Source organism: Amphiura filiformis, chromosome 1, assembly GCF_039555335.1.
Source record: "Amphiura filiformis chromosome 1, Afil_fr2py, whole genome shotgun sequence".
Taxonomy (NCBI): domain Eukaryota; kingdom Metazoa; phylum Echinodermata; class Ophiuroidea; order Amphilepidida; family Amphiuridae; genus Amphiura; species Amphiura filiformis.
In genome coordinates, this window is record NC_092628.1 from 89,809,870 (window position 1) to 89,834,094 (window position 24,225).

At 39.2% G+C, this 24,225-nt stretch overlaps 2 protein-coding genes across 2 annotated transcripts in view; one reads left to right on the top strand and one right to left on the bottom strand.

Moving 5' to 3' along the window:
- Positions 1–23,328, bottom strand: part of LOC140167466 (uncharacterized) — a 41,014-nt gene extending 17,686 nt beyond the window's left edge. The window contains exon 1 of the mRNA XM_072190775.1: positions 23,159–23,328. The gene's annotated coding sequence lies outside the window, so the exon portion shown is untranslated. The remainder of the gene's footprint in view (positions 1–23,158) is intronic.
- LOC140164264 (G protein-activated inward rectifier potassium channel 3-like) lies at positions 20,047–21,569 on the top strand. Its single transcript, XM_072187536.1, has 2 exons — positions 20,047–20,858; positions 20,892–21,569. The coding sequence occupies exons 1-2, from the start codon at positions 20,280–20,282 to the stop codon at positions 21,561–21,563; spliced, it is 1,251 nt and encodes a 416-aa protein (XP_072043637.1). The 5' UTR covers positions 20,047–20,279; the 3' UTR covers positions 21,564–21,569.
- Positions 23,329–24,225: the final 897 nt, after the last annotated feature.

Genomic DNA, 24,225 nt, shown 5'->3' on the forward strand with positions numbered 1-24,225 from the left:
TCTACATTAAAGTTATGTAAATATTTTACCTAATATGCGTAGTATTTTTTACTTATCTGCTATGTTATTTTTACATAATTCATGGTTATGTAAAAAATACCTATTTGTTTTGGAGTTCATATGCTACCTAATGTTATATATATTTTTTACATAACCTGTGTAAAAATTTTTCTGTGTGTGAATGAAGAAGCTGCCATGGTGTAGCAACCGTCTTAGTTTTATGTAAATGTCACAAATTACAGAGTCCAATATCAGTCTTCCTAAGGTTTTATCATTCAAAGTTGTTACAAAAATTCAAATAACACCAGGGCCGTGACACTCGTATTCAAACCCTGTATAAAAAGTGAAGTCACTTTACGGGAGTTTAATTGACACATCGGCAGTTTGAGTGACAGTTGCTAGGCTTTTTCAGTACACCTACTGTCTGTTCAATTAGCTTAGATTCTTGAATTTTTAAGATATTTGAAAAAATAAAAAAATGCTGCCAAAGTCATCAAAGAAAAGTGTTAGCACAGCCTTAGACCCAACGTGATTTATACTTTTCAAATTCCCAAGTTCAATTTAAAACACGATTTCTTTTCAATTTTGCTTCATTTTAGGCAGTTACTTGGATCCACCCAAAGGGTTCGCGACCTTTTTACAAATCGAGTGGGACGGTCCATTCTCAACTTAGGGCATAGACCCTATCCAATATAGCAAAACAACCTGTTCACCAATCTGTCCTGTCATTTCAATAGAGGCCTTGCATGTGACATATCATCCCGTAAATATGGCGGACTACTCAAATGCATTCAACAAAAGCATGATTGCAATCTACCGTGACAGTTCGTCTCACACACATAACCCTGCACTACGATCAAATAGGTTGATGACAACATTTGATTGAATGAACTGCACTCCGCCATAACTACGGTGAAGGACACGGTTCAAATCCTTTGTTTGGAGCCAGTCGATAAAATGATGCAGGGCCTCTATTGTTATACCGTTCGGTTATTGGATAGGTTCTATAGGTGATGATGGTCCACCGGTTTTTGTTACACGAAATTATATGGCGCGATTACGTTTTATGCATAACATTATTCTGAGCATTATTTTTTCCTAAACATTTTTTTTCCATCTTATTTCAACTGGTTTACAATGTAAATTGAGTTTTGTTTAATACCATCATTCCTTCCCAAGAATATCAGCATTCGCTTCACATTTTCAGATACAGTGACTTAAATAAGTGACGAAATAACTAATTGAAAATAAATGTGTAGTTTTATAATAGGCCTAAATGCCTACACCTTCTCAGATCCATTCGCAAAATAAATTCGCAAAGTAAATAAGTAAGTAAGTAAGTAAGTAAGTAAGTAAGTAAGTAAGTAAGTAAGTAAGTAAGTAAGTAAGTAAGTAAGTAAGTAAATAAATAAATAAATAAATAAATAAATAAATAAATAAATAAATAAATAAATAAATAAATAAATAAATAAATAAATAAATAAATAAATAAATAAATAAATAAATAAATAAATAAATAAATAAATAAATAAATAAATAAATAAATAAATAAATAAATAAATTTATAAATAAGCTGGGTCTATTTTAGAAACTTACATGTAGTTCATAAATAATAAGGTAATGTTTCAACAGTAGGATTTCAACACAAATCTGAAATAGGCCTACTGACAACTATAGCTATTTTGCTGGACAATTCTTGATGCGGATGGTCGAATAAATACTATCTCAGCGCATTGTGACATATTATCGTCCGGCGTCCCCATTGCTCTAAATGGATTGATTCAAAAAAGTTTATGGTACCCGACGTTCTACGGCTTGTTTTGAAAATATCGCGGGAAAAGACCAAAATTGAAAAGAAATAGGGTTTTAAATTGAACTTTAGAATTTGAAAAGTATAAATCACGTTAGGTCTAAGGCTGTGCTAACACTTTTCTTTGATGACTTTGACCGCAATTTTGTATTTTTTCAAATATCTTAAAAATTCAAGAATCTAAGCTAATTGAACAGACAGTAGTAACGTCCTGGTAATGCTCAGGCATGTCGGTTTTCGCAATTTAATTTTTTTTTAAACGATGACGTAAACATGCATCATCTCTTCCACAGGTAATACACTCCTACACAGCTATGCCATCACATGCATGATCGTGCATTGCAGGGGCGGATCCAGGAATTTTCAATAGAGGGGGCGCCGTGCCACCGCCACCGCCGCCGCGGCTCGGCGCCCACACAAAGTCAGGCGCCACTCTGCAAAAATACACAGAGTCAGACGCCGATCTGCACAAAATAGAGGGGGCGCGCGCCGCGTGCGCCCCCCTCTAAATCCGCCACTGCATTGGGTGTGTGACTGACTTCATTTGCGCAAACGAGTGGCTTATCCTATAGTATATTACTATTATTAGTACTCGAGAATCCTTGATACCACATGATTCTTGTATACCCTCCATGTCTTTAGCGTGTGACAGCTTAATTGTTACTCATCTTAAGAGAATCGGGTCATTAGTAGAATGGCATAGTGGGCGTATCAATAATAATTGATTATTATGTATTGTATTATAATGATAACTTGTTAAAGCAAGATCTATTTATATACATCTGGTAGATTTGAAGTAATTATATCAATATCTGTACCCTGGGGCATATACACAAAGTCAGTTTAAATAAAAGATGAGGCCAAAAGTGGGCAAGTGTGTACACTATGGAGAATTTACATTTATTAAATGTTAACACATTTAGCATAACACATCATCATGTAGATCTCCGAGCTTGGGAGCTAGCTGAAGTGCTCCATTCCATTAGTCCAATGACCCAACCACTTCAATGTTGCAACACAAGACAGTGAAATTATCATACTGAGAAATCGTCTGCAAGTTTCAGCCATTTTCCAGCCAATCTTTCAACAACCATGTTTCATACACTCTTAGATCGCGAGAACCAATCAGAACAAACATGAGAAAATGTGACCAATGCATTGATTGTGTATAATGCATGGACATGCACTTGGTGCATACGTGCAGTGCTTTCAGATTTGTCTATTTTTCTTGCAGGTTGATGCCTTTATATTTACTTGTAATTTTCAATACTTTTAATGAAAATTTTGTTATACAAAAATCACAGGTTTTGTTCTTGTGTATGAAACTTGTTGCTCGAAAAATAATTATTGTACAATATAGGCCTATGCACTTGTACTGAGATGTTGATGCGTCTAATGCACTCCCCCGAACCTTCGGGGCTCATGCATTTGAAGCATCAACATCTCAGTAGTGTGCATTATTTTGTACAATTTCACTTCAAACAATAATTCTAAAGTTTGTATGCTGGATTCTCAAAATAATGGATTAGTCTTTGTCCTTGTGCTATTTTGACACTTACTCCTGATTCCAGAAAAATACAGCACTTTTTTTTTTGGATTAAAAATTGTTATGATAATTTACCAAATGAAGCAACTAGCTGGCAATGAAACCAAATTTTAATATTTTAGGCCAAATATTAAAATTCAAATGCTGACTTTTCCATTTCGCGAGGCGAAGCTATATTTCATTTGACAAAGCAGGACATAATTTTTTAATAACAATTAAAATGGGTGCTGTATTTTTCTGGAATCAGGAGTAGACACTTCAACCTGTTTCATTATCACTTCACAACTCATGATTTGGTCATATATATTTCATCAAGTGATATTTCAATTCATGATCAAGTCACATTTTTCTATGTGGCTAGAAATTTCTACACGGAAATGCTAAAAATAAGTTTGATATCCCTTCTTACCTCCTTCCCCAGGTATATATGAAAATATCAATGCATCCTGACTAGCTGACTTCCTCTGTAATCATTTCTATCTTTCAATGGGACATTATGTCACTTCACTTGATTATTACCAATTTTCATTTTTCTATTTCTAGACTTTTGAAAATATTCATCTGGTGTGTAGAATGCAGTGTCAAAATACAAAGTATAACACTTTTTAGTTCAATCATCACCAAAATATGGCCATAGAGTCAATCAATCAACAATTTAAATTTATAGCACCTAAACCAAAAACTTTGCACTAAGGCGCTTAGACACAAAAGAAACTATCATTCAATAGGCGAGACTCATAACCATGATAACATCATGGCGTACACGTACACGCAGCTGGGCGCAGCACCTATGCAAAATGCGCTTTTGCATATTGCGTGCACTTTGTGAATTTACATGGGTGTATATTAGAACTTTATTGACTTGTGCAGCAGCAAAAACAGAATAATTCTCACCTATTACGAGCTGATCATAGTTTAGTCATAGGCCTATACAGTAGAATGAACTTGTATTGTGCGAATTCAATCCACAAGGCTAATTTTGTGGCAACCACCCCCAGCTATGTCCAACAATTAAAGAAAGGGGGTCATAAAAATCCCATTTTGGTTACATTTTCTCTAAAATGCTCGAAGTAACTTTATTTGGCAGCACAGCAAATTCAAGATAATTCAGATGCTGGCTCTAACACAACTGTCACAGAAAGTGAACCAAAATAACATTCATTCATTGGCCCTACAGTCTATAATACCGAATTTATTAATTTGTTTTAAATAATTCATTGATGCTAACACTGGTAGTATCCATTACTGCCAGTAGACAGAAAGTCTGGAAAGGTGACCTCAACGCTGTGGGTGGTCTTCCTGTGCTTTTGAATGGGACAGCAGTAACCGTGGCAAAATTTTGGATTTTCTGGATTTTTTTTGTCAGAGTTTGTGAGAGCATAACAAGATTTTCTATTGATGGATTTTTATTGCCGTCGGTAAATATCTTTTAAGTTTACTTTTTCATAACATATCAAAAATGCAGAGACCCCTGCTGTATAACAAATTAGCTCGGTAAGTTTTGAGTATCCTTAATGAAAACTATCAAAAAAGTGCTTATTCTTTTGTGTGTCACTTGTCACTTGTGTCACTTGCCCGTGGCCACTTGATAAATTGTTTAATTCTTGATGAATTGTTTAATTTGAATTAATCAAGTCAATATTATTGACTGCCCTATATGCACTGATTGCAGCAACACCATTAAAAGTGCTCCTGAAAATGAACACTTTAAAACTTGAAATTGAAATACTACCTTTGATATCACTTCCAAACCTTTCCTTAACCACAGCATGGAACTACTTCCATGACCACAGAGCTCCACTCTTCCCTATAAAATCACTCATTAGCCATATTTACTAATTACCAAAAACAATGTCGGTATTCATGAATTTTCACAAAAATGACTGCTGCAAAATAATCTGAAAATTGGGGGATCCTGTAATTTACATTATGTTATGACAAACTAATTTTAGAGAAAAGTTATCGAAAACGTTTAAAAGTTATGGAGTGCCATTCATTTTATAATTAGAGAATAAAGGCATTGTTTTTAGCTGCTGGAGTGCATCTATCGTCTCATATAAGTAACACAGGCAACATCATTATCGCCAGAGTTGTTTTACGCTACAACATTTTGATGGCAAGATAAGACCATAACTGTCCATTAACCCTAACACCCATAAATACCACACAATACCACGATGAAAACCAATGGGCATGTGTGAATCCCAGGGTCTGCGATGACGTAATCACCCTAAGTGTTAAATGCTCACGGAATTGCTGCCAGGAGCAGTGTCACCCGTGTAGCTACCGGTCCGTGATCGTGTGCTTGGCATGCGGGGGGTCAAAGGTTTGAATCCTGGGGGTGCCAAGTGACTTCTTTGTTCATCTTCTCTCCTTTTTCGTATCTTCTTTTACTTCCGATATCAAAAAGCAGGGTTTGGTGTTAGGGTTAATATTATAACACTATAATTTTGCCATTAACATATTTTTCCTTGTTACATACAGCTTAATCTGAGGAAAATTATTCTTCATTTATGAACGATTTTAACATTAAGGTGCCATAGACTCCCTCTTCTGAGATCCATCTATGATGGCACATAATATTAATTACATTAACGATGTTGACATGTAATGGAATTAATTACCTAATAACCAATCAAATATCAATTAGGAGAAGGCTGGTTTAAAAGTCATTCTCACATAGCTATGTTGTTGGCAGTCTGCAAGAATGTCACAACACCTTTGTATTTTATTCTCACTTGTTTGCACTTTTACATTTTCTAGATGTTTAACTGCTACACATGCTAATAAAAATCCCTTTAAAAAAGGAATGGGGTGCCCAATGTGAGCTTGGACGTGATATGGTGAATTCCATGGTGTGTAGATTTGGTATAATGATTTTTCTAGGGAAGAGTAGAAGATGATCAAATGCAAGAGAAATGTGTTTGATTGGGGAAGGTGTTCTGACAATCCAAATATATACTTAGTCCACCTCAGATGACCTGTAACAATTTTGGCGCAGAATTGTGATCGACATTACTTAATTCACCTCAGATTACTTTGATCTGACATTCAACATTTTCGTGCTTACACCAATCATGTCCATAACAATTTAACTCTTACAACTTCCTGTCAACTAGCGAAACAGGAATATGAAATCAAATTACCACACAGCTGCTACTTTTTGTGGGACATGACTTTGAGGTTGCAAGAAATTTTCTGAACAATAGAATTCCTGTTGTGGATCTGGATAGATTATAAGATACACAAATAATTCTGAAATGCTTCCATACAAACTTTTTACCATGACAATATCTATAATCTGTTAGAAACTGAATATTCTAAGGCAAACTACAGCAAATTCTGTATTTTTAATAAAATAAATATTTATTCACTCAGCACGCTCAGTCCAGTGGCATATAAATTATATATAATTAATTTGTCAGGTCCTAAGAGAGGGGTAAGATAATTTTTTCCTGGTGTGTAAAATTTTGAGAAGAATTGTCTTGGCGCTGAGCTGCTCCAAAATAACTATCACTGTTTAAGTTTAATCCATCAAGGCAGCCATGCACTGACGCAAGTTCTTGCTTGATTTAGTCAAGCAACAATTTCCTAAGTCTGAAGGGATTGTACTGATATCCTGCATGGCTTCAGACCGTATCCATGTGGTATGTATTTCCTCTACCTTCCTATGGTCTGTCTGCTTGTAACCAAACTCAAACCATTTATAAACACGGTAAATTTGGGTATTTTGGGAGCAAACATAGCCCTATTATGATAAATATGCCTATGTGGGCCTTGAGAGTCAAAGTGTTGGCCTTGGCCTGGGACTTCGGAGCCAAAGCCTTTTCCTTGACATGAGCCTAGAGAGTTTGAGTCTTGGCCTTGAATGGCAGAGTCTTCACTCCATTACAGCCTTGAGAGTCAAAGTGTTGGCCTTGGCCTGGGCCTTCAGAGCCAAAGCCTTTTCCTTGACATGAGCCTAGAGAATTTGAGTCTTGGCCTTGAATGGCAGAGTCTTCACTCCATTACAGCCTTGAGAGTCAAAGTCTTGGCCTTGGCCTGGGACTTCGGAGCCAAAGCCTTTTCCTTGACATGAGCCTAGAGAGTTGAGTCTTGGCCTTGAATGGCAGAGTCTTCACTCCATTACATCCTTGAGAGTCAAAATCTTGGCCTTGGTCTGGGCCTTCGGAGCCAAAGCCTTTTCCTTGACATGAGCATAGAGAGTCTGAGTCTTGGCCTTAAATGGCAGAGTCTTCACTCCATTTATACAGCCTTGAGAGTTAAGGCCTGGGCCTTGAGAGCCAAATGCAATAGCACTGCCCTGGGCCTTATTCAGACAAAGCATTATCCTTGGTCTGAGCCTTCAAAGCCTTGGCCTTGCCCTGAGCCTTTGAAGTCAAAGCAGTGTCCTTGATATTGGCTTTAAAGAGTCACACTCTTGTCCTTGAATGAGCCGTCCCTCCAACACAGCCTTGAGAGTTGGTCTGGCCTGGGCCTTGAACAGTGTTGAAAGCCAAAGTCTTGGCCTCAATGATCTTGTCTAAAAAGCATTGACCTGGGCTTTTTGAGTCAAAGTCTTGGCCTTACTTGACAGAGCCTTCCCTCCAATACAGCCTTGAGAGTCAAAGCCTTGGCCTGGTTTGGATCCAAAGTCTTCCACACATTTTCCTCCATACTTTACATTCAAATATTATTTTTCACAAAGACCAACCCGAACAGGGTGATGTCAAATACACAATCTTTATTACCCATAATTGGTAAAAATTTATCTGTCCTCCCATCATATCTGGGCAAGGTGACTCCTAGCTTGATGACAAGATATGTTCATTATATACTTTTATATAACAAAATGTGTCATGTGTACAATTTGACAGCTGCTTCTATTGGCTATAGACTTACATAGAGTTATAAATAACTGCACGCACCCTTAAGAGGAATAAATTTCAATAAAATGTATGTCTTGATTTCCAGGCTTCCTAAAAATTACTGGCATTCTAGTTGCCAAAGTGTTACTGGTAAAAGCTTGAAAATGTAATATGTATAACTACGTCTACATGTAGAATTATGTGATTCAAATTTAAGTTGGCCCACAGATCCTGGGTTGGCCCCACACCAAAGGTTTGTAAATACAAAGAATATGCAATTACAAAGTATGCAAATAAGCTCATTAATATTCATAGATATGCAAATAATATCACACAAAACTATACAGCACATCAGACCACCATATCCAATCACCATACCAAGTTATTCAGTTATTATGTGAGCTGCATGCTGGATTAATGGTTTGACTTCTGCCTGGACAGACAGCCAACCAGCTAGGAAACCAACCAGACAGACAGCCAAACACCTGGGCGATAACATAAGCCCCACATATGTGTGTGGCCCACAGCCAACCATCTGGGCGATAACATAAGCCTCACATATGTGTGTGGCCCACAGCCAAACACCTGGGCGATAACATAAGCCCCACATATGTGTGTGGCCCACAGCCAACCATCTGGGCGATAACATAAGCGTCACATATGTGTGTGGCCCACAGCCAAACACCTGGGCGATAACATAAGCCCCACATATGTGTGTGGCCCACAGCCAACCATCTGGGCGATAACATATATAAGCCCCACATATGTGTGTGGCCCACAGCCAACCATCTGGGCGATAACATATATAAGCCCCACATATGTGTGTGGCCCACAGCCAACCATCTGGGCGATAACATAAGCCCCACATATGTGTGTGGCCCACAGCCAACCATCTGGGCGATAACATAAGCCCCACATATGTGTGTGGCCCACAGCCAACCATCTGGGCGATAACATAAGCCCCACATATGTGTGTGGCCCACAGCCAACCATCTGGGCGATAACATAAGCCCCACATATGTGTGTGGCCCACAGCCAACCATCTGGGCGATAACATAAGCCCCACATATGTGTGTGGCCCACAGCCAACCATCATCCCCCTGGGCGATAACTTAAGCCTCACTGCTTAAAGAAAGTATAAATACATATACATGTATGGGGGCCAAAAATGACAGAATTGTTCAGAATGTGCCCCTCAAATAAGAAATTTAGGCTCTTCAACAGTGAACTGAAAGTCTGGATTTGCAGCAATCATAGCTGGTAAAAAAGTCCGGAAATCCAAACTTATTTATGGGGGTGTGCATCTAATTTCTGGAATAGGCCACTTGTAAAGACATATTGTAAAGCATAACATGTATACATGCATGAAAATTTTGTGGATTTCATGAGTGCAATTGATTTTCGACATTTTTATGCATAGGAATATTTTTTCTTCATATAGGCCTCTAACATGTCTAAGGAAATGTAAACATTTGTAAAGATTTCATGGTTTCTCTCCCAAAATGCAAAATTATAATGCTGCACAAATATGCTGCTTTACGGTAACCTGATTGTGAATGAACCCACTGTCTAGGCTTTACTTTTAATTTCATACACACATAATCCATTTCCTAAAATAAATGACACAAATTGCAGTGATAAGGTTTATCAAAAAAGGTCCACTCAACTCATGAGGAACAACTGCAAACGGATGCCCAGATCTGTTCCTATATCTTAATATATGAGTCATGTTGGTTGAAGATAAGTCTTGTTTTACATGTTTTAGGAAACGAGAGCAAAACGCACACATAAACATGATAAACAAATTGATAGGCCCTATTTTCAACAAAACATTCCTGCAAACAGACTTTGGTTTCTCTAGGATTAACCCTATATCCTCCAGGCTACTAAAGGCTACTGCACAAATTGACTGCAGGCAAAAGCATCCCACTCATGGCTTGGTATTCCCGGTTTTCTTCTCCATACCTGAGGGGTCCTTGGTAGCCTTTCAACAAGGCATTTGCCTGGAGCCCTGTTGTGGGAGCATTATCTATCTTATTGTACGCTCTCAGCCGCTCGACCCCCTCGGTATGGATCATGAGGTCTTTGACAAAGACTAGGTCCTTGGTTCAAAACTAGACACAAGAAAACAACTGTTCTTTTCATCTCCTTTCTTCCCAATTCCTTCCAAAAAAGGCATTAGGGTTAAGAAACCTCTTATTTCCCTTTAACCCTAATGTCCCAGGTCTATTTTGGTGAAGGGGAAGGAAGGAAGAAATAAACAAGAACAAGAGAGAACTTTTTTCGCGGGGCGGTTTTGAACCCGTGACCACTCGACCACTAGAGGAGAGTCTTTATTTTTGTTGTTGGCTGGAGGCCCCATGTCAAGAAGTTATAGAAATGGTAGTATTTTGGCCGATTTGAAAAGGGACAAACCACAGAAAACTACAAATTTGACTTCTGAATCAGATTTGTTGTCAACGGAGGTCATCGGCTTGTGACGTCACCTCCGGGGTCACCTATAGCACAACGGAAGGAGTGACATGCATTGGCGACCTCTGCGCTGGTAGTAAATTTCAGTTTTCTTTGCTTTACCTCAACTGTCCGGCTCAAAATTAAAAGGGGTCATATCTGACAGTAAAAGCTAACATTTTATAGAAAAGAAATACTAATCTATTTTTATGGAAATGTTATGGTAAGTGCAACTTTTAAATCTGAGTTCTTTTCCTTTAAAAATTGTTATGAATAATGAATGGGGTATCAAAATGCACTTACATAAGCCACCTGTCTTTATATGATAAAATATTGTGAATATGATTAATAGTTCTGAAGCTATAGATGTATCCGTAATGGCTGTGTTACTATTTTTATGTCTTTATAACAGTATACAGGTGCGGATCCAGAGGGGGCGGAGGGGGCGCACGCCCCCCGTAAAAATAGCAAAAGTAGGAAAGAGGGGGTGCACGCCCCCGTAAAAACGGGAAAAGGGGAAAGGAGAGAAAGAGAAAAGGAGAAAAAGAGAAGAGAAAAGCAAGAAAAAGGGAAGAGAAAGGTTAAATTGCGCGTAATTGAGTAGGCCCGTGCCTAAAAAACTGCACAGTCGGGTCGATCGAAGGCCTAATAGGTGTAGGTTCTGTGATTATTTTAGGCATTGCTTGAAGGCAGGGCCTCTGCCCAACAGCACGTGAAAATCATAATACTGCGAGCCCGCTGATATAAAGCTCTGGACCAGTATAACATTTTGCAAATTGAGTTCGGGCTCTTTTTTTGTTTAAAGCAATGATATAAATGGTGTAAAAATGATGCACCAAATGGCTTCAAGTGGACCTTCATTTTGCAAAATTTCCCCCCTCAGACACCCTCTACGTAGGCCTATGCGTAAACAACTGGCCGTTTTCGCTTTTGGTTTGGACACCCATACACTTTATATTGTTTTAAGTAATAACTTAATGATTAGGCCTACAGTAATCCTACTATAATTCACCAGAATCTGTTTGTTTGTGTGTTTGTGTATCTGTTTGTCTGTCCGCCTCTTTTCTCGGAGACTGGGGGTCGCGCGTTCCTCAAACTTGGTGGGTGGGTGCAGCTTGGTATGAGGAAGAACGAGTTTATATTTTTTAAGGTCAAAGGTCAACGACCGGGTCAAGTCTAATTGAAGTCTAATTTCAAATTGCTCCTATGGAGCTCAAACTTGGTGGGTGTGTTGACCTTGGACTAACAAATAAAAGTTTCCACGGTGACCTTTTCGTCAGACCTATGGTTAAGAGGTCATAGGTCAAAAAAGGTAGAAATTTCAAATTGCCCCTATAGAGCTCAAACTTGGTGGGTGGGTGAATCTTGGACTAACAAACAAACATTTCCACAGTGACCTTTTTGTCGGACCTACGGTTAAGAGGTCATAGGTCAAAAAATGTAGAAATTTCAAATTGCCTCTATGGAGCTCAAACTTGGTGGGTGTGTGGATCTTGGACTAACAAACAAAAGTTTCCACGGTGACGTTTTCGTCAGATCTACGGTTAAGAGGTCATAGGTCAAAAAACGTAGAAATTTAAAATTGCCCCTTTGGAGCTCAAACTTGGTGGGTGGGTGGATCTTGGACTAACAAACAAAGCTTTCCACGGTGACCTTTTTGTCAGACCTACGGTTAAGAGGTCAAAGGTCAAAAAAAAGGTAGAAATTTCAAATTGCCTCTATGGAGCTCAAACTTGGTGGGTGCGTGGACCTTGGACAAACAAACAAAAGTTTCCACGGTGACCTTTTTGTCAGACCTACGGTTAAGAGGTCATAGGTCAAAAACGTAAAAATTTCAAATTGCTCATATAATAGAGCTCAAAGTTTGTGGGTGGGTGTAACTTTGGCCAAGGAAGCTCAGGTTTGCGTTTGTTAGGTCATCCGTGGTCACAGGTCAGGTCAAATTTCAAATTGAGGGCAAAAGTCAGTCAAATTGCAAAAAGCTGCAATTGAGCTCAGCTGTGAGGAAAGTGATCCCAGCCAAAGGACACACCCTGATTTTGAGATCTGCAAAAGCCAATAACCATGATAGCCGAAAACCGCGAAATACGGGTAACCGCCTAGTCTTACTATAATTCACCAGAATCTGTCCATCTGTCTGTTTGTTTGTCTGTCCGCCTCTTTTCTCGGAGACTGGGGTCGCACGTTCCTCAAACTTGGTGGGTGGGTGTATCTTGACCCCAGGCAGAACGAGGTTATATTGGTTAGTGGGTCAAGGTCACCAAAGGTCATACAGGGGTCAAATTAATAAAAACTGTTTTTCTCGGAGACTGGGGGTCGCACGTTCCTCAAACTTGACGGATGGGTGCGTCTTGACCCGGGACAGAACAAGTTTGTATTGGTTAGTGGGTCTAGGTCACCAGAGGTCATCTAGGGGTCAAATTAGTAAAAAACTTGGTGGGTAGGTGCATCTTGACCTAGGACAGAACAAGTTTGTATTGATTGGCGGGTCAAGGTCACCCAGGGGTCATCTGAGGTCAAATTAGTAAAAACTGTTTTCCACCTATTTTCTCGGAGACTAGGGGTCGCACGTTCCTCAAACTTGGTGGATGCGTGCATCTGGACCTCAGACAGAACAAGTTTGTTTCAGTTAGTGGGCCAAGATCACCTGAGGTCATCCAGGGGTCATCTGAGGTCAAATTAGTAAAAACTATCGTATGGGCATGAAACTTGGTGGGTACAGTCAACTTTTATAGTCAAATCTTTGGAAGGTCATTTTGGGGTCATCCGGGTCACCCAGGGGTCATCTTAGGTCAAATTAGTAAAAAATGTCGTATGCGCATGAAACTTGGTGGGTACAGTCACCTTTTAGAGTCAAATTTTGGAAGGTCATTTCGAGGTCACAAGGGGTCATCTGAGGTCAAATTAGTAAAAACTGTCATATGGGCATGAAACATGGTGGGTACAGTCAACATTTAGAGCCAAATTTTGGAAGGTCATTTCGAGGTCACAAGGGGTCATCTGAGGTCAAATTAGTAAAAACTGTCCTATGGGCATAAAACTTGGTGAGTACAGTCACCATCAGCCAGGTAATCGCGAGAGCCGAGAACCGCCAAATACGGGTAACCGCCTAGTCTATATAATAACACTGGTAGTCTGTCTGTGACTCTGTCTGTCTGTCTGTCTGTCTGTCTGTCCGCCTATTTTCTCGGAGACGGGGTGTCGCATGTTCTTCAAACTTGGTGGGTGGGTGCAGCTTGGTATGAGGAAGAACAAGTTTATATTTTTTTAAGGTCAAAGGTCAAGGATGGGGTCAAGTTCAATTGAAGTCTAATTTCAAACACTTTAAATGGCAAATCTAGCCATGCCATTGTGGTTGACCTTGGACTATCAAACCAAAGTTTCCACAGTGACCTTTTCGTCAGACCTACGGTTAAGAGGTCATAGGTCAAGAAAGGTAACAATTTCAAATTGCCCCTGTAGAGATCAAACTTGGTGGGTGGGTGGACCTTGGACTAACAAATAAAAGTTTCCACGGTGACCTTTTCATCAGACCCTACGGTTAAGAGGTCATAGGTCAAGAAAGGTAAAATTTCAAATTGCCCCTATGGAGCTCAAACTTGGTGGGTGGGTGGACCTTGGACTAACAAATAAAAGTTTCCACAGTGACCTTTTCGTCAGACCTACGGTTAAGAGATCATAGGTCAAAAGGTTAAAATTTCAAATTGCCCCTATGGAGCTCAAACTTGGTGGGTGGGTGGGTGTACCTTGGACTAACAAACAAAAGTTTCCACGGTGACCTTTTCTACAGACCTACGGTTAAAAGGTCATAGGTAAAAAAAGGTAACAATTTCAAATTGCCCCTATGAGCTCAAACTTGCTGGGTAGGTGAGTGGACTTTGGACTAACAAACAAAAGTTTCCACTGCGACTTTTTTGTCAGATCTGCGGTTGAGAGGTCATAGGTCAAAAAACATAAACATTTCAAATTGCTCAGTGAGCTCAAACTTGGTGGGTGGGTGTAACTTTGGCCAAGGAAGTTCAGATTTGTGTTCGTTAGGTCATCCATGGTCAAAGGTCAGGTCAAATTTCAAATTGAGAGCGAAAGTCAGGTCAAATTGCAAAAAGCTGCAATTGAGCTCAGCTGTGAGGACAGTGATCCCAGCCAAAGGACACACCCTGAATTTGAGATCTACAAAAGCCAATAACCATGACAGCCGAGAACCGCGAAATACGGGTAACCGCCTAGTCTATATAATAATACGCATGGTCTGTGTGTCTATATGTCTGTGTGTCTGTCTGTCCGCCTATTTTCTCAGAGACTGGGGGTCGCACATTCCTCAAACTTGACGGGTAGGTGCGTCTTGACCCGGGACAGAACAAGTTTGTATTGATTAGTGGGACAAGGTCACCAGAGGTCATCTAGGGGTCAAATTAGTAAAAACTGTCATATGGGCATGCAACTTGGTGGGTACATGTACGTGCATCTTGACCTAAGACAGAACAAGTTTGTATTGGTTAGTGGGTCAAGGTCACCCAGGGGTCATCTGAGGTCAAATTAGTAAAAACTGTTTTCCGCCTATTTTCTCGGAGACTAGGGGTCGCACGTTCCTCAAAATTGGTGGGTGGGTGCATCTGGACCTCAGAACAAGTTTGTTTCGGTAAGTGGGCCAAGATCACCCGAGGTCATCCAGGGGTCATCTGAGGTCAAATTAGTAAAAAACTGACGTATGGGCATGAAACTTGGTGGGTAGGCCTACAGTCAACTTTTAGAGTCAAATTTTTGGATGATCATTTTGGGGTCATCCAGGGTCACCCAGGGGTCATCTGAGGTCAAATTAGTAAAAAATGTCGTATGGGCATGAAACTTGGTGGGTACAGTCAACATTTAGAGTCAAATTTTTGGACGGTCATTTTGGGGTCATCTGGGGTCATCCAAGGTCAAATTACTAAAAACTGTTGTATGGGCATGAAACGTGGTGGGTACAGTCAACATTTAGAGCCAAATTTTGGATGGTCATTTCGAGGTCACAAGGGGTCATCTGAGGTCAAATTAGTAAATACTGTCCTATGGGCATAAAACTTGGTGAGTACAGTCACCATCAGCCAGGTAATCGCGACAGCCTAGAACCGCCAAATACGGGTAACCGCCTAGTAGTTAATAATGGTCCAAGAAAGGCTTCGATTGGGCCTTCATTTTCACACATTTCCGAACTTTATCTAACATTTTACACAATAATAGTGTCAAAATCGTCCACCAAATGACTTCAATTGGACCTTCATTTTGCAAAATTTTCCAACTTCTCAGGGGGGAACATCCCCCCTCAGACACCACCCTGCGTATGTATAAACAAGTTGCCCTTTTCTTTATGCTTTAGATACCCGGAACTTTATGTTTAAACCAATTGAATTTATACAATAATATTGAAAGCTTGTCCACGAATGGGGAATGGGCCGTCATGGTCATAACACAAAGTTTCCGCTCTTTCAAACTCAAATTTTACACAATAATAGTGTTAAAATGATCCACCAAATGGCTTCAATTAGGTCTTCATTTTGCAAAAGTTTCTCACTTCTGAGGGGGCCACATCCTCCCTCAGACACCCTCCTGCGTCGGCGCAAACGCGACGCGATGACCGCTTTGCGGCCATATGGTTCGTCGCCCTCTAGAAATCTTATGTACTTTACGCCCCCGTATTTTTTTCTTTCTGGATCCACGACTGGTATGGAGAAAATTGGAATTCCAGAGCCTGTGTTTTTCACTTGTGTGGAACATCCCCGTACATCTGTTTTTGACACCGGTTTTTGACCCCCATCTCATTTCCGATCCTGTTCAGTTACTGTGATATTTGTAAGGCAGTTGTTTGTGTATGACAGCTATTGATAAACCAGCTATTTATACAGGTCCCAAGATGCTTGATATCCTCCAGTAACTTGGTCTGAACATGCACAGTCATTCTTAAAGGAACAAGAATGAATTTCAGTAAAAATCTAAACTTTAATCGCATTGCCCCATCACTTGATCACATAGCAGGAGATAACCAGAAGGGATCAGGTTTGTTTCTGTAAAATAGTAGCTCAAGAACCTTTGAACCTAAATTTCTATTCCATGGAATCCACTTGCTCTTATGCATAGTGCACAATTATGATTTCAATTTGAGAAACATTTGTTATTGGAAAGTAAAGAACTACAAGGTGTTAATCAAAAGTAATCAAGAATAGATTGAACAAATTAGAACTTGTGGTGGTGTAAATGAGAGTTAGAAGTGGGATTTCTTTTGTTAATAATAAAGACTGCATGGTGGGGGTGAGGTTAGCATCTCATCAGTGTGTTGGATCACAGATATTGGAACAGTTGAATGCATAGGCACACCATCCCTGTTGGAGACAAACTTCAAAACTCATTCAACTTGATGAATGATTGTCAAAAACAGACTTGTCATCAGATATATCTGAATGACAGACTGATCAATTGAATACCTGAGTGGAAGAAGGGCCCAACTCCATTTTTTACAAAATGAGTTAGACCCAGCATTTTATTGCCAGCAGACTGTTCTTCCTTGTGTGTGAAAGATGAGCCAAAATTCACTCTCTAAATAGTCTTCCACATACACTTAATCATGGTTTTCATGGAAGAAAGGCCCAACTCCATGGATTTGGGCCCTTCTTCCACAAAATATTGGATTAAAGAGGAATTTTGTTCATCCCTGAAATCTGCTTTTCACTACAATAACTTTCTTGCTAACATATTACATGCTTCTACTTGTGCAATTAATGGATAATTACCGAATTTCTGTAGCTATTTATAACACATCTGCTTACGGAACTGGCACTTGCAGTATATTAGTGGAAGAAGGGCCCAACTCCAGCTCGTATTAAGACCTGTACCGTTGCCATGGAAACATCATATATAATTTTGAATGTATGTAATATTGTATGTTCATGTATTAAAGGTCCCCTGAAGATGAAAACATTCTGTCTATAAAACTTTTCCAAATATTAAGTTTTTTCTTAATATCTCAAAAACAGTTTTGATGGAGTTGGGCCCTTCTTCCACTCAGCTATTCAATTGATATTGACATTTTCATGTAATGGGGAGTATGCATGTCTTTACAGATACTTTGTCACAAGTATTAAAGTAGACCTATAAAAGAAGTGACAGTAATACAACAGCATCATTACATTAACAACAGGTCCCGAGGGCACTTCCATGACAGATATGCATCATGTGCCTTGGGATAGACCCCTTTTTCAAACCGGCTTGTACCCAATGACCCCCTTTTTTGTGTTATGGTCCTACCTATTACCCAATGACCCACTTAAAAAAAATTCATGTACTCAATGACCCCCCCTTTTCCTATTTCCTGCTATACCCAATGACCCCTCTTTTAATTCCCAAATTTAGGTGATAGGCCTATTTGTGTTCTCCTCCAGAAATAATGAGATTTTTCACATTTCCAAGGTGGCCAAGTTGTTTTCACGCAGTTTGGCACTTATTTATGTGTGCTTAATGATACTCTTTTGGCAATCCTGTAGGCTACTCAATGACTCCCATTTTACTTTTTGTTACCCCAATGACCATCCTTTTTTCAAAGTTTCATACCAAATGACCCCATTTTTATTCAGGTTGTGTACTGAATGACCCCATATTTTTTTAATTGTACATTTGTCCTGAATGCCCCCTACTTTTAACATGGCCGAGGCACATCCCTGCCATTTCAGATAGGGAGTGCCTCCCCCGGGCAACAGGTATATTGCTGGAGTGTACCTATGCGTCCAACGCACTGATGAGATGCTTGAACCTCATCTCACCATGCAGTCTTTATTATTAACAAAAGAAGTCCCACTTCTATCCTTCATTTACACCACCACAAGTTCTAATTTGTTCAATCTATTCTTATGACATAGACCTTGATTACTTTCGATTGACACCTTATTACATTACTTGATTGACAGCTGATCAGACGTCAAAGGTCAATTGATTATCAAATATCAATAAAACAACTTAGTGGACTCAATCGAGCATCAAATATCAATAAAATCAAAATAGTGGACTAATCCCTTTTTTGTGACAGCCTTGCCAACCTACTTACTAGTATGATCCTGTGTTTAAAAATATATCTTGAGTTCCTTTAATTGTGCAATCTTTACTAGACTGTACAGGATAGGGGCTCAAGTACCCCCTATTCCTGACGGAAACAGTTTGTAATATCAACGTTACAATCACTAGTCCATAAGTGAATGTCAATTTTGTCAGTCATTGCAGGTGTAGGTAGTATTCATTCTGAAGTCACTGCAGTGAATCATTGCTGGCACCCTTCAAAGTACCCCTCATATTTTGGGCTTATTAGCCAACTAGCTAACAACAGAAACAGAGTGACTTCTTGTGCAGCACGTATTCTGATAGATTTGACGAGCCAATTTGTATTCTGTGATTGCGGAAATCTTCTTGTACTTACTACAGTTAGAATTGAACTTACGCCAAGGATATAGCAACTTTGTGAACTGAAAACTAGCACACACTGCAGTTTGTATACAAGCTTCACTGAGCAAGTTTAACAATTAAGTTTGCACAGCTCCTTTACATATTTAATTGGAACTTGCAAATTGGATTATTCATTAACAGAGGACATCAACAAAGGAAACTGATTGTTAAGTATTTTATTTTGACTGGATGGACACTATAAATAACGAATCAACAACTACAAGCCAAAGTCAACAAGTTGATTCAACAGAAAAACATATTCAATGTCAGCTTTCCAGACTGCGAAGAGGGCACATTTTCACCAACTGTTTGAATTTACAGACATAATTTCCTTTTTTTCCTTGCATATGAATGTTCTGAACATTAAGTCAGCAGAACAGTGACACATCAAGAATCAGAAGGAAGTTGAATATTACCACCTATGATATATGCTACATGAGGAATTGCACAATTCCTTTTTACCCAAGCGAAGATTGTAAGATTTGAACTTGAGGAAAGTCTGTGAACTTCATCGGACAGTTTAGGTTGGATTATTCTAGGAACATGTGAACGGCCGCAGAGTAAATACTTTGTGTGTGATCATTCAAATAACAATTTATAAACCAAAAGCCAACATAGCTGATACTAAGGAACAATTTTGATTGTAGTCAAGACGGATTATGTAATACTTCTATTTGTACAAAGATAGCGGGAGGCAAGAAACATCTGACATCATACTTGGTTAAACTGAAAATTAAACCGGATTACCTGGACACAACCATATTGAGAGGGGGTTCCAGTTTTATAAATTATCTTGTCAAGTTTGCTTAAATGTGACAGAAGTTAACCAAATCATTTCTGGTCAGTTTACTGAATTTCCACACAGGATATTATTAATTAAGTTAATTACCAAGAGCCTCGTTAAAATTAACTATCAATATCACATTTTTGATTGGCAGAGCCAAATTTGATTTATCCTTGTAACTTAAGTTTGTTATCAGCTGATATATTGGATTAAGACAGCGACAATGCCTGCAGCCAGGGAAAGAATCACATACTACACTAACTCGCCATCGGAACTACCGCTTCCCTTTCAACAGGTTCAGTCGAGGTGGCACCACCTTGCGCTGTACAAGTGAATGGTAAAACTCCTATCAACAGGCGATATGATCGCAGACAATCTATGCACAATATCGTGACTACTATCAATCTACGCAAGAATATGAAACTAAAGAGGCTGGTCGCCAAAGATGGGGCTTGCAATGTGTTGCACACCAAGTCAAACAATTCTATACGGAGTCACTTTTCGGATATTTTCACCTCACTTGTTGACCTGAGATGGCGTTGGTGTCTTATGTTCTTTTCAGTTTCTTACATAGTTTGCTGGCTGGTGTTTGGATTCTTTTATTTCTCAATAGCCTGGTGGCATGAGGACTTGGGACACCTTGCTTCCAACGCTACATGGAGAGAGCCATGTGTTTACAATGTTGATGGCTGGAGAGGTGCTTTTCTATTCTCAATTGAGACACAAACAACCATTGGATATGGTTTCCGATCTGTTACTGAAGAATGCTGGGGTGCTGGTGCACTTGTAATAATCCAGTCACTTATCGGTTCACTCGTAGATGCTTTGTTAGTTGGCTTAGTTTTTTCAAAAATAGCACGTGCAAAAAAGCGAGCAGCAACTTTGAAATTCAGCAAGCATGCTGTGATTGCAGAACGGGATGGCAATTTGTGCCTCATGATCAGAGTGGGTGACATACTGAAATAGTCATTTATATGACGCTTAAATGTGAAAGCAGAAATGGTGCAAGCAAAGGTAACGGCAGAAGGCGAATGTCTTCCGCTCCATGCACGTCATATCTCATTGAACAGTGATGGCGGCATTGATGGCAGAATTGTTTTAATATGGCCACTTATATTATCTCACGTCATTGATGAAAATAGTCCATTTTATAATTTATGTAGAGAAGACTTGGCTGACAGTCTTTTTGAGCTTATTATAGTCCTTGAAGGGACAGTTGAACAGACAGGACTTTTATGCCAGGCTCGTACATCTTACTTACCTAATGAGATCATTTGGGGACATCGGTTTAGTAGTCACATCATCTCTCCTGATGATGACCATAAGCATCTCAAAATTGACTACCGCCAGTTCAACACAACTTATCCCGTTCAAGAAACGCCCTCTTGCAGCGCAAAGGAATTAGCAATGCTACGAGAGCAAGAAAAGCAAGAACAAGAACAATATGACAAGAAAATGGGCGGAAAAGGAAGGGAGCCCAAACATGAGGCTGAGGATAATTATGACAATAATAAGATCAGAGATGAGCTGACCAAACGGAATTTAAGATTTAATGAGGTGGTTGCGGTGTTCAACGAACCTGATGAGAAAACCGCCCTCACAGGGGGAGAAGATTGTGGTCCTCCGGCATACCAACTGTGTCAAATAGAATCGGATGTGTAGGAGGATAAAATGGTAAGTGCATTTTGTTTGTTTGTTTTTTTGCAGAATTTACAAGTGTCATTTGCTCATGATGCATTCTGGCAAGAACAGAACTGGCATGGGTACCTTCATATTTCACCTTTACAGATGTTCTGTACACTTCAAACCCAAGAATTGAAGAAGAAACCAACAGGTATTCTGTACCTCAATAAAACCAAAACAAATCTTCTCAACCTTTTGTTTTGATACTACATTCATGATACTGGAACATCTGTTTAATGAAGCAGGCAAGTCTGTAACCAGGAACATACAGCAGATAGCAAAGAGTCTTCAAGTGCCTGTTGGTTGGCTTCCATAGATATACATACCAACTGCATTTTCAAGATAGCTTGCTAGTGCCATGCTGCAAAGTCATGCAGTCAAAAGAAACAAGCATTTCATCCTAGAAACCCAAAACACAGACCCTGTATTCGATTTACTAATGATCATTGATCAGAGTGGGTGACGTACAAGAGAGTCATTTATGATCTAGGCCTATATGACGCACATGTCAAAGCATAACTCATTCAAGCAAAGTACATGCAGACCATACAGTGTTATTACCCATTTTAAATAACCTTTTGCTGTCTCCCGGGGTGCTGTTTCAATGTTAGCATTTCAGACAGTCAATGCAGAATTACATTATAATTCACTTATCCGGACTTTTCACTTATGCGGCTAATGCTTGGTCCCATCATGGTTTGGGCTGTACATTGAGTATAGACAAGAGTCACTGGATGTGCCAGATAATCTATTTTCCTACAAAGCAGATGGAATATGAGACCTGCTATATGACCATTGCTTGTGGAAACAATTCAATTCCACATACCATATTTCTATTAGTATTCCAAGTTTTAGATTATCTAGTTTGCAGAAAAGGTCATTTTAAAAGCAACACCCAACAAAAGAATTATCATAGCTTATCAGTTATTATCACACAATGCAACGGACCAATATCTTGTTTTTGTTTCGATTACAATCTGTATCAAATTTCAAGGACTTTCAAGGTTTTGATAAGAGCATTTTATTTTAAGAAATTATGGTTTTTGTTTCCCTGTACATAGACCGTAGACCGGGGGAGTCATTCCCATTGTGGCCTGTGTACCATCCTGGATCAACTTTTCAAAAGCATGCTAAACAAAAATGATACCCTAAAGTTGCCTAAACAGGTAACATGCGCCTGTTTTCACACCCTAAACAGGGATTTTATTCCTTGTATCAAATTTCATAGGATTTGTTTACTGGTGACTCGTCATTATGGTTACTTTTCTCCAGGATTTTGGGGGATATTTCAAATTTCGATCACAAATTTCTTTTTACTTGCTTTTTGAAGATCATTTTCCTTTTCATATTCATCTCTCGATCTATCCAATTTACATACCTTTACCGTGTATTAGCACTTTTGCCACCCTTTTTTCCAATTTTTCATATTTTTGACACCCTAAACACGATACGCATGTATCGTGCCTACTCACAAAAAACTACTCTTTGAACACATTTTTTTCTGGCGGATGGTGTACAGGCCACAATGGGAGTGACCCTTGGGTACATAGACCATATGCTCTGTATTTACCTACCTATCATGCCTATTGGGAGCAGGATGAACAAACACACTGTTCAACTTCCAAGAAGACTGAGTAAGTTGCTTGAGAGAAACTTCTGAAATTGGCCCCGAAATTGGCAAAGAACCAATGCTGCATGGAAGATAATGTTCAGGCTTTGCTGATTCAACAATGCCTCTGTAAGATATATCTCATCTGAGAAGAGAGCACAGATATAGATTTCATCATTTGGCTAGTAATCAATTTTCCACAAGGTTTTAATTTTGCTCAAAAAATGTTTGTTTACATTATACCTTTTTCAAGGGGAGATTTTGCATGTCACTTAAACCAAGATAACTTTTGTTAACCTCATGTGCCTTAGTGAGGCCAAAAACAACTGAGTTGCTTGCTTGTCCTTGTCCGTCCGACTGACCATCTCACAGTCCCGAACCATAGAAAGGTTTTTTTTTACAATTTTCCCAAAAAAGTTATGAACTTTCGTCTGGAAAACTAAAGATATATTAGATATGTTGTAAAATACCAGGAACAACCTAACACAAAGTAATAATAACCAGAGCATTGGGAATATTGTACCAGATCCTGATTCCATTTCCTGCATGTTTCCCCTCTCCATTTGCACTGGCGAGTCAAGGATCTTTTCCTGCGGGGGGCTCAGAGGGGCTTTTAGAGTTACGCAGGGGGCTTAATGGCTATCCCCCCTTGGACACGCCACTGATATGTACCTGGCTGAGGGTTCCGATACTTCATATATCATGCTCAGTGTCTACACAAGTGAAAAGTAACACATTGTTGATTTTAAAAATGAAGTATTATGAAATAATAAAAAATAATTTAAAAAAAATGAAGTCTACCAGACATGTCAAATAAAGTAGGGTTTTTACCCGGGGGGTTTACCTTGAATTTGTCTTTGGTGGAAATTCTGTGGTCAGTGAGTGTTTTATATACAAACTAAAAAAACAAAGAAAAAAAAAACTTTTCCCCACCAACCGACCCAACTTCTGATAGTAATCTACGGACAAGCAAGCAATTTTTTTTGGTCTGATCAGGGAAGTGGTCTGATGTAGGTGTGTATTTACCACAAA